At 52.0% G+C, this 11,000-nt stretch overlaps 2 protein-coding genes across 3 annotated transcripts in view; one reads left to right on the forward strand and one right to left on the reverse strand.

Moving 5' to 3' along the window:
- ZNRF1 (zinc and ring finger 1) overlaps nt 1–9,078 on the forward strand; it is a 133,596-nt gene extending 124,518 nt beyond the window's left edge. Inside the window, exons 3-5 of one of the 2 annotated variants that reach the window (XM_008067731.2) lie at nt 3,186–3,291; nt 4,767–4,858; nt 6,091–9,078. In XM_008067731.2, the coding sequence (XP_008065922.1) occupies nt 3,186–3,291; nt 4,767–4,824 (164 nt within the window). In that variant the 3' untranslated portion in view covers nt 4,825–4,858; nt 6,091–9,078. The remainder of the gene's footprint in view (nt 1–3,185; nt 3,292–4,766; nt 4,859–6,090) is intronic. The other variant, XM_008067734.2, reaches the window with a different exon arrangement.
- A 1,135-nt stretch (nt 9,079–10,213) lies between these two features.
- LDHD (lactate dehydrogenase D) overlaps nt 10,214–11,000 on the reverse strand; it is a 4,508-nt gene continuing 3,721 nt past the window's right edge. The window contains exons 10-11 of the mRNA XM_008067735.1: nt 10,896–11,000; nt 10,214–10,813 (exon numbers count right to left, since the gene is read on the reverse strand). The exon at nt 10,896–11,000 is cut by the window's right edge and continues 3 nt beyond it. Of these exons, the coding sequence (XP_008065926.1) occupies nt 10,648–10,813; nt 10,896–11,000 (271 nt within the window). The 3' untranslated portion in view covers nt 10,214–10,647. The remainder of the gene's footprint in view (nt 10,814–10,895) is intronic.

Raw genomic sequence — 11,000 nt, forward strand, 5'->3', positions numbered from 1 at the left:
AAAGTAGAGATGAGGTCTCGCTGCCCAAGAGGGTCTCGAACCCGCGGGCTCAGGCAATCCACTCACCTCAGCCTCCCAAAGGCGCGGGATGACGGGCTGAGCCACCAAGCCCTGCTGGGTCCCAGATGTTTAAAGAAACAGCAGTGGGGAAGGTCACCGAGCAGAGAGTCTTGGTCCCAACACCACCATTCACAAGCCCTCTGACTAGGCAGATGTGTGGCTTCTCTGGGCCTCCATATCCTCATTTGTAAAATGGGAGTTGCACCATGTGCCTTGCCTAGCTCCGGAGACAGTGAGCCTCAAAGGGAAACACACATACTGACTCTCAGCTTGTGTCATTGACAGCGTTCATGAACAGTTCAGATCTTTTAGTGGTGGGAAATTGATCCTGCTGCAAGCTGTCCTTCCTTCACATCTGAAACCCTACTCCTGATATTTCCCCTGTGGTTTTGAGAACTCCTGGTTGGCCTGTACTCACATCGCCTCTTTTACCTACCCTTCAAATATTAATGTCCACCTGGGTCTGTCTTCTGCCTTCTTTGAATTTCAGTCTAAACTTTGTCCCTGAACAGTCTCTTTATCCCACATCTGTGCCTGTCACCCACATCTCTGTCCCAAACCCCAGCCAGACCTAGACTTCAGCAGACTTCTGCAGGTCTCCATCAGCATGCCTGGGCTGTCACCTCCCACTAGCATGTCCTGGTTTCCTTCTCTTAGTGACAAGTGCCCACTGTTTGCCTAGCCGCTGTTGTCAACACGTACATTGCTGCCAGACATTGCACCTTGTCGGCCTCCAGTATGGGATTCCCAATTGCAAGTTCCTTGATTCATTCTCTAGTAGCTTCTAGAGATGTGTCGAATTTGCCTCCGATGCCTGTCACTTAACCAGACAAACCCAGCACCACAAGAGGACATAATTCTGTCCTCAGGAACTTGGTCTCACCAACTCCTTGGCCCTATGTGTCTCTTTGTGCCTGCCGTAGCAAAGCCCCTGCAGTTCCCAGGTGCGTGATCTGTTTCTGTGCCCGGAGTCTCCCCCTCCTCATGCCAGCATCCTCATCAGCCCTACTCCAAAGCCTTCCCTGAACAGCCCTGCCCTGATTAGGTATTTTCTTCCATACCCTCAGACCTGGGCCTGGGCATTGTAAGATGTCCGAGGAATGACGATGCTGTGCCTTTTGGTTTTCTTGTTCAGCCTTCCCTACTAGTCTTATGTGAGCTTCTTGAATCCTTATTCACTGAATCGCCAGCACACAGAATGTCACAGAAACTTAATAAAAGAGCGTGTACCCTCTTAATTTGAGCCCATGTTTGCAGTTGCTTCCTTCTATTCATTCTTTGGCTTGCCAGGGGAGCAGGGTCCTTTTTCTTTCCTTTTTTTTTTTAAGATTGAGATGAGCCGGGCATGGTGGCTCATGCCTGTAATCCCAGCACTTTGGGAAGCAGAGGGGAAAAGATTGCCTGAGCTCAGGGATTTAAGACCAGGCTGAACAACATGGCGAGACCTCATCTCTACAGTAAATCAAAAAATCAGCCAGGCATGTTGGCACATGCCTGTGGCTCCAGCTACATGCCTGAGGCAGAAGGATCACCTGAGCCCAGCAGGTTGAGGCTGCAGTGGCCGTGAGTGTGCCACTGCACTCCAGCCTGGGTGACAGAGTGAGAGTGAGACTCCAACTCAAAAAAAAAAAAAGATTGAGATAAAATTCATATAACAGCCGGGCTCGGTGGCTCAGCCTGTAATCCTGCACCTTTGGGAGGCTGAGGTGAGTGGATTGCCTGAGCCCGCGGGTTCAAGATCCGCCTGGGCAGCGAGACCTCATCTCTACAATCAATCAAAAAATCAGCCGGGCGTGGTAGCACATGCCTGTAATTCCACCTACTCGGAAGGCTGAGGCGGAAGGATTGCCGGAGCCCAGCAGACGAGGCTGCGGTGGCCAGGAGCGGCCACTGCACTCCAGTCTGGGCGACAGAGTGAGACTCCAACTAAAAAAAAAAAAAAAAAAAAAAAAAATATATATATATATATATATATATATATATATATATATATATATAAAACATAAAATTAATCATTTTAAAATGTACAGTTGAGTGGCATTTAGGACATTCACAGTATTGTGCAGGCACAGTCCCTAACTGGTTCCAAACATTTCATCACCCCAAAAGAAAAACCCTGTCAAGATTCCACTTATAGGAAGTAGCTAAGCATCAAACTCGTAGAACCAGAGTGGACTGGTGGTTGCCAGGGCTAGGAGGAGGAGAACAAGTGGAATTGATGATAAAGGAGTGTAAAATTTCAGCTATGCAAGGTAAATAAGTTCTAGGCACCTGCTGTACAATGTTGTGCCTGTATTTGACAGTAGTGTATACTTTAAAAGTTGTTAAGAGGATAGGGCATTTGTTAAATGTTCTTACCACAATAAATTACCCCTTGCCCATTAAGCAGTCATCTCAGTTTCCCCGTGCCCTGGCCCTGGTCTACTTTCTGTCCCTATGGATCTGTCTATTCTGTACATTTCATACAAATGAATCCATACACTAGGTGGTCTTTTGTACCTGGCTTCTCTCATTTAGTGTAGTATTTTCAAGGTTTATCCATGTTGTAGCATGTATCTGTTCTTCCTTTTCCTGGCTGAATAATATTCCATTGTGTGGATATATGCCACTTCCATTTGTCCATTCCTCGTATAGGGGACATTTGGATTGTTTCTACCTTTGGGCTGTTGTGAATAATGTTGTTGTGGACATCTGGGTACCTGTTTTTTCACTCATTCTAGCCTCATACCACTCCCCATTATCATATTTTTCCAAACCAGAATTCTGTACACCTGATATATATGTGTGCAAAGTCTGTTAAGGGAAACAACTTACCTCGTGCTGCCTCTGCTCCATGTCCATCTTTCTCCAAGCTTTTTTTGTTCTCCATCGCCTAAGTCTTTGATGAATCCCAATTTGTGATTCATCCCATTTTGTCTTTAGGTAATTAACATGTAGTGTGCATGTCTTGTCTCCACAGTGAGGGTTTTAAGGTCAAAATCCCTCTTAGGCTTCTGTGTTCTCTGCAGAGCCTAGCATAGCTTGGGTCATCCAAGCAGTCCTCTGGTTCCCAGGCCTGTGCCTGCTTTGTACCACCTGTCCACTGGTGACTGACCTTCTGATGCTCTCCCCTGTCCCTCTTGCAGATGATGTGCTGACTAAAGACGCGGGTGAGTGTGTGATCTGCCTGGAGGAGCTGCTTCAGGGGGACACGATAGCCAGGCTGCCCTGCCTGTGCATCTATCACAAAAGGTATGAGGGGCTGACAGATCCCACATCTCAGAATGTCCTTTTTGGCTGTGGGATGACCTCTCTTCCCACTCCTGGCTCTGGGTGGGGTCAAGGCAGAGGCCAGTGGAGGGTATGGGCAGCCCAGGGCAGAGTTGAGTTGCTAAAGGTTTCCTATGGCTTGAAGACTCGGATGGTGGAAGCTTATGGGGAAACCTGTGGAGACAGTTTGGAGAGGCCTAAGTTCCCATTTGGAAGGCTGGTTCTCCATCTGTTTCCCTGAGGCGCTTCCTCTGTGGGCCTTTGTGCCCCACAGGCAGCGTGGAGGGAGTGCTGCCCTGCACTCACCTTCTCCCCGAGGGCCAGGAGACAGGAAAAGCCACTACCTATGGGGCCATGGCACACAGGGCCCAGCTTTGTCCTTGGGCTCCAGCATGAACCTTGTTCTTGTTTCCAACTGGAAAGAAGACATCTTCTTGCCCAAGACAGAAGGACGTTCTGTGCTGCCTGTGACCACTACCTGCTCTCTGGCTCCTCAAGCCCAGAGCTTCTTCCTAACACACAGGCCTTTCAAAGGCTGATTCTTCAGGTCCACTGGTCCACAGGGCGACAGCTGCGCCTGGCACACGATATGGCTGGTGCAGAGGAGGCTCAAGGTTAGCTTGGGAGAGCTTCTTAGTCTGGGTCCCAGCCCAGAGCCTTGCAGTGTCCCAGGGAGGCGGTAACCAGAACCAGAAAAGGAAATCTTGGACCCTGGGAGAGAATTATGCAAATTATCTGTCTGGTTCCTGTCTTTGAAAATGCCCAGATGTTGGTTTACAAATCAGGAAGCTGTCTTGGGGCTATCTCTGTTCCCTCTTTGATGTAGACAGTCCTTTTTTCTGAATACTGGAGTCCAGGGCTTCACTGGCAGCCTCCTCCCTGGTTTGCTTTCTTGGCAATGAAAGCCAAGGGTCCCTTCCCCTTCCCACCTTCTCTGGGAAGAACTAGATGACAGCTATGCAGGGTACAGCTTGAGGCTCTCCTGAGAGGTCATGCCATGGGAGGGAGCCTCACAGCTGCTCTTTTGACCCAGAAGGGGGCTTCCACAGGACCCCAGGACCCAGAGCTATGGCCATCCTGTCATGCCATTCTTCCCTGCCCTTCAAGGCTTTGAGACAATTGTCTAGCTGCCCTGCACGGTCCACCCGCTCACACCTTCTCACTAGTAGCTGATATGGTCCTCTTGGACTCAGTGCACATAAGGCCTCGACCCCTCTCAAGGCCACTCTCCCCCTTCCTGCAGCACCAAATTCTTCCAAGCCTACGGCTGAGCCCAAAACAGTCTTGATCTTCTCCCTTCTCTCGTTTCAAAAAGGAGGGAGCTGGGGACACGAGTGTTTTTCCCTGGGGTCCTTTCAGGAGACACTTAGGAATCTCCTGCTCAGAGTCTGGCCTTTCTGAAGGAGCGGTCTGGTCAGCAGGTAACGTGGTTTCCCTTGCTGCCTCTTCCACCCTAGCTGCATAGACTCGTGGTTTGAAGTGAACAGATCTTGTCCAGAACACCCCGCGGACTGACCCTTCCGGGCTTGCTTGCTGACTCCTCTCAAAGGTGAGTCTGTGGTTGGGGTGCTTCAGGCTTGAGGCTCAGGTCGAGTCCCTTTGGGGGCTGCTGGTGGGGAAGCTGGCTGCCCTCATACCCCCGAGAAGAAAGCAGGAGCAGAGGGAAGGAAGGGCGCACCTTAGCAGTTAGTAGTTCCCTTGAGAGAGTACAAGATACAAACTGACAGGGAACATGGGAACATGTTTGTGAAGAACATGCTCAGAAGAGTTAGCATTCTAGGGAAAGGGCAAGGTATTCTCAACAACTAGGGTGAATCTCCCTGAAGAAAATTCAGGAAGATCCCTGGGAGTGTGTGCGGGCAGGAGAAGGAGCACTGTGTCTGTACCCAGCTTGGCCTCATCCCCGCTCACCGCAGGTGGAATCTCCGTTTCTCCTCTGGTAATAGGGATCATCTCACTCCCTGTCGCCATATGGACATTGCACTTCTCACACAGCCTATGGGCCGGTGCATTGTCCCCCGCAAAGTGCTTGTCAGCGATCATTTTACCGCTGGTTCTTCCTGCCCAGATGTTGGATCCAGATGGATCTGAGGCCTCCAGCCAAACTCAGCTCCTCTGTCCCACAGCACAGGGTGCTGACACCACAGCAGCCCAAACAACAGCTGCCCCAACCCCCAGACATGCAACCACCCCCCACCTCGCTCAGGGCTTGGCCTCTACTTTTCCCCAGAGCACCTTGCTTTGTCGTTGACCATCCTCTCCTGTGCCCCATTGTATCTGTCCCTTCTGAGTTATGGGCTGGTGTTCTGTTTTGTTTTGTTTTTTCTGGCAAACAAATAGACAAAAACCCCGGAAAAAAACAAAAGCCCAACTGCACCTCATCTTACATCCAAAAGCTTCGGGTCCTCGTCTCTCCACCCTTCCTTCTCTCTTTTCTCTCTCTTTCCTGTTTTTGTTTTCTTTTGTTTCGTTAGGTTTATTTTATTTATTCCAAGTAATCTCCCAGAACAGCTGATGATGTCAGACAAATCAGGGACATTTGCTCTTTGCCTTCACCTCGAAAACTGATGCCAAGGGGAGAAGAAAAAGCAAGGGTGAGAGTGAGGCAGAGGGAGTGGAGCCTGCCCAGGAGTGCGGGTCCAGGCTCCCCGCATGATGTTTGGCTTCTGGGGGCCTGCCCAGAGCAAACCCCGGACACCCCGGCTGGCCTGCCCTCAGCGGGATGCAGCAGCCAGCCCTCAGCCCGGACGGAGCACGACTTGTTTATTACGATCTACACAGGGACAGACAGGCCCTGTTCCCAAGAGGAGGCTCATCGGACACTGGGGCAGAGCTGAGCTTGGGACACCAGTGGGAACAGGGCACCCCTTCTGCACTGACTTCCAGAAAATGGTTCTCCCTTCCTCCCTGAGGACACCAAATTGGATGAGAGCGAGTTTGAGAGAAGATTGAATCAACTGCTATCCTTCCCCTCACCCCTCAGCCCAGGAGGGAAAGGGCATTTTCTTTTTCACATTTGAAAGGCGTTGTGGGTCTGTCTTTAAAGTGTTTACAAAAAAAATTATATAAAAAAAAGTCTAGTGTCGACTGGTGTTTTCCCTCATGATGTTTACAGATTGCTGTTTGCTGCCCAGCCATAACCCACTCAGTGACAGAAACGAACACGGCCAAGTCCTCGCCACCTGCCTTCTGATGGCAGGCGAGCGCATACGGTCTCTTCCTTCGCCCGGCGCCCCCTTCAGCCCTCTCCATCACCAACCTCTCTACCTTAGATTTTTTTTTTTTTTTTTTCCATTTTTCTGGCTTGGTTTTGCACTTGTCTCCCCTTGAGATCCTGAGATCTTGACTTCATTGCCAAAAAAAAAAAAAAGTCGAGGACTTTTCCTCCCACCAGTCCTATTTCTTTTCCTTCTTTCCTCCTGGTTTTGATCAGTTCAGAGGATTTAACAATCACAAGTGTCCTGCAAAAATGCCTGAACATTATTATTCTTAGGCCCTTGTGGATTTTTTTTTCCAGAAAACTTAAACAAAAAGACTTACTAAGAAATATGTACAGCTACCCCTGTTTTCAGGCACTCTGAGAACATTTTAGCCATTGGTGTTCACACGTGGCATCAGCCCATGCAAGATAGGTTTCTGTATTTATATATTAAAATACAAAAAAAAACCCTATAAAATGTTTAAAAATGTTCAAAGCTTGGGAAAAAAGCTTTCTTCATTAGTCAAGGTGTTTTGATATGGTATTAAAATAATGTCTAATAAAAGATGCACTGTGTGATTTTATTTTAATGAGGTATTGTTATAAATTCAAGAAATGGGGGCAAAGGCCTGTCCCCCACTCCCTCACCTACCTCCTTAGCATTCCTTCAGGCTACTACGTGGGGCTACAGGTGTGTGAAGTGGTTCAGACGGTCACCCCCGGGTGGAGGGAAAGCGGCAGGTCAGGCGTGCGTCCTACAAGTTGACAAACCCTCCAGCATCATGGAATCAACCTGCCATCATCTGCGGAGTGGTTGTGCCGGACTCTTCTGGAAAGGTCTGCAGGGGCAAAGATCTTGTGGCCACCAGAGGCTCAAGGATGTGGGCTCTTCCAGGTGTCGGCCCAGGCCCCTCCCTTACAGCCTCTACTCTGTCCTGCATTCCACCCGCCTGTTGCTTGGTTTGCATCTCAGTGCTGACTCATGGGCATGCTTCATTGAGGCCCAGGAAGAGGCCCTAACTTGGGGCTGAGCCACTCAGAGCCTTGAACCAGAACCAGCCACTCAGGCTCACAAAAATTGGCAAACTGCGGACTGGGCGGGAAGCTCAGGGCAGGGCTCAGCGGTGTTCACCCGGCCTGTCCCGATGCCAGACAGGCTCCCGGAGCCACGTTCCAGGGCCTCCTGCAGAGCCAGTGAAAGAAAACTCTGGAGGGAGACGATTCCATGCCTTCTTTGCTCCAGCCCTTCTCAGGCCTGCCTGATGTGCTGTGATGGCCTCGGAGCTCCGGCCCCAGCAGTCTGCACCCTCCCACTGCTGCCACAGACCCCAGCTCCGCACCCACCTTCCATCAGAAGCTTCCTGAAGCACCAACCAGTGGGCAAATGTGAGCCAAGGCCAGCAGGCATGCCCGGCAGGTTCTAAGAAATACTAAAGAAGACTTGGTGACTCTGGCCCTGGGCCTCAGTGTGGGACGCTCCTTGGGTGGTGACCCCGGGGCTACTGTGAGAGTTGGCAAGAACGTGGGCTCTAAACTGTCTGTGTATGGCTCTTCTGCTTGGCAGAGTGATCTTGGAGAAACAGCTTCATTCATCTGAACTTCTGCTTTCTCACGTGTGAAGTGGGGACAGAACCACACAGCTCAGAGGTCACTGCGAAGGTCGGGGGTCTGTCCTCCAGGCCCTGGCACATGCACAGTGGCCTCCCTCATGGCTTTGTCACCACAAAGGGCACTGTTCTATTCACAGCACCTCCTGCTTCTGCCTGGCAACTGTGTCTCCCTGTGCTATATTTAATTCCACCAGCAAAGCTGGCGAGGCAGGGCCCAGCCCGGAAGGAGATCTCCTTGCCTGACCCCTGGACCTGGAAACAGGCTTCGTGTACCCACCTTGGTGGCTTCAGCCTGCCGCTTTTGCAGTGGCTTGGGCGAGCCGAGCGGCTGTGAGCTGGGTGGGGCAGGGCTGTAGCCCACGCTGGGTGCTACTCCAGGCTCTTGGGGCTGGTGCTCATCCCCGTCCCCAGTGACTTCACTCCCACCTGGCACGCAGCCGCCCTCTGCTGGCTGCTGTGCCCTCTGAATTCGGACCCAGCTTCTGTGTTAGGGTGGGAGTGGCGTTGTCTGGGCTTCCCAGGGGGAGCTGGCTTGTCATTCTCCATTCAGACAGCTCCCCAGGACCTCATGTTGCCCCTGCTCTGCCATTCTGGGAAGGAGAGGATGGGGAGGAGCCAGGGGGTGGGCTGTGCCCACTCTCCGTCAGCACGTTTTTGTGGGGTTCTGGGATAGGAGCCCCTCACTAAGGCCATTCATCTAATAGCTATTTAATGGTATTGAGGTTTGTAGGAGAATGCCCTTATTCTTAGGAGATAGACACTGAATTATATAGACGAATGCCTTCAAGAAATGTGTAATTTAATTCCAAATGGTTCCCCCCAAAATCATACAAAGCAAATAAGGCAAAATGTTCATGTTGAATCTTCAGTGGCTGGTATTTCAGTGAATGGTGTACGTGTTCTTTCAACTTTCTGTATGTTTGGAATTTTTCTTAATAAAAAATTGTGGGGAAATGGTCATTTGCTGAGTGCCTACTAGTTGTCAGGCACTGGACGGCGCATCAAAGAGCCCTGCCCAGGAGGGGAGAACCCGGCCCCCGCAGAATTCTCACCTGGGAGGGCTGTGTCTGTGGTAAGCACATGTGTGTGCTGGGACGGCTTGGGGAGAGGGTCGATGAAACTTGTCACCAAACCACCCTAGGCACAGCCCCTGCTCCCCACCAGGACAGTAAGGGACAGAAACGTCACAGGAGCGACTCAAGGCTCAGATTGGTGTCATGGCTGTCAGCTGGACCCCAGTGTTAGCACGGAGGAGGGGTTCCAAGGACTGAGGTTGGACAGAAGAGTCCAGAGCTGCTGCCTCTGCCAAGGACCTGGCAGCCCGTCCTGACTGCTGATGGGGGGGGCAGGAGGGTGCTACTCCCTGTGCTGGGGCACCTGCATCCTGTCAGTCCCTTACAGGGGCCAAAAGCCTAGTGTGTGGGGGAGATGGGCTGCACTACAGGCTCCTGGCCTGCAGGGGGTAGCGAATTTAGACAGGCTGCCAGGCCCTGCCCTGACCCTAGGAGGCGGGTGGCCCAGGGCTGAGGCCTTGAACAAAGGTGTGTCCTGAGCCACAGCTGCCCAGAGCAGATGCTGGGTGTCCGAGCTTCACAGTGTTGGGCGCCCTCTCGTGGGCTTAGGGGAACAACTGCCAAGGTTTCCAGACAATGGCTCTGGCCAGGTGCCCAGTGATCCCAAGACTAGCAGCCCAGGGTACACACCTTGATCTTGAGGGCGAAAAACGGACTGGTAGCACAGTACATCACACAATGGAGAGGTGTGGCACAAGGAAAATAGTTCCACTTGAATTTCTAAAGATTAGTGGCAGCTGCTTGAAGAACACGTTCAGAGTGTTCTAAGGTTCAGTACAGGCCCAGTGGGGGAGTTTGCCATAGATGACATCTGCCTTAGGCAGGTCTTCAGACCTGAGGTTCTCACAAGCAGGGAGGAGGAGAGACCTGGTTCCTTTCTGAAGCCTAAGCACTGTCCCCTCCCCAGGCTGGGACAAGTCAGAGGACAGGCTTCACTGGCCAAAAGATTAAAGAACCTGGAAGGGAAGGGGAAGGAAGTGCCGCCCACTGACTTCCAGACAGCTGCATGTGGGTTTCAGATTTATTGGCGGTGGGAGAGTCCAAGAAGACTTATCAACTTAGAGCAGGAAGTTCCTTCCCATACAAGGAAAGCAGTGTTCAACAGGTGAGGGGGAAGGAACTTGGGCCCCCAGTAGTGGGGAGGCTTGACAGAGGGGTATCATCTGAATCTTGGGCCGGACCCATTCTCCCAGCCAGGATGATGTGTAAGAGCAGAGAGGAAGCAGCTTTGTCAAGAACCACTCTGGGCCAAAGGCTCCCAAGGATGGTAAGAAAGCCAGGCAGGAACCTCCCAGGGTCTCCCAGCCCTCTGGCCTTGGGTCCAGTACAGAAGGCAGAAGGCAGGGTGGCAGATAAAGACAGCGTCGACCACTGTTCATCCCTTACAGGGTCAGTGACATGAAGGAAAAATGGGCTGCACAGTCCGGGGGCTTGCAGGCTGAGTACTCAGAGCCCCTCACAGCACCTTGCCTGGGTTCATGAGGCCTCGGGGATCCAGCATGACCTTGAGCTGCCGCATGGTCTCCATGCCCACAGCGCCCACCTCTTCCTGCAACAGCTGCCGCTTGCCCAGCCCGATGCCATGCTCTCCCGTGCACGTCCCGTGGAGGGCCAGGGCCCGCCTGGGAGGCAGAGAGACGCCATCCTCAGTGGGCTTCTCTTCCCACCGCCCTCAGCTCTCCCCCTCCCCAGCCTCGCTCCCACCTGGCAAGCTGCTCTGCAAAGGCCTTGACCCTGCGGAGCTCCTCAGGGTCGTCCGGGTGGACCACAAGGATGCAGTGGAAGTTGCCATCGCCCACATGTCCGACG

Source organism: Carlito syrichta, unplaced genomic scaffold, assembly GCF_000164805.1.
Source record: "Carlito syrichta isolate Samal-C Ts95f unplaced genomic scaffold, Tarsius_syrichta-2.0.1 Scaffold309739, whole genome shotgun sequence".
NCBI lineage: Eukaryota > Metazoa > Chordata > Mammalia > Primates > Tarsiidae > Carlito > Carlito syrichta.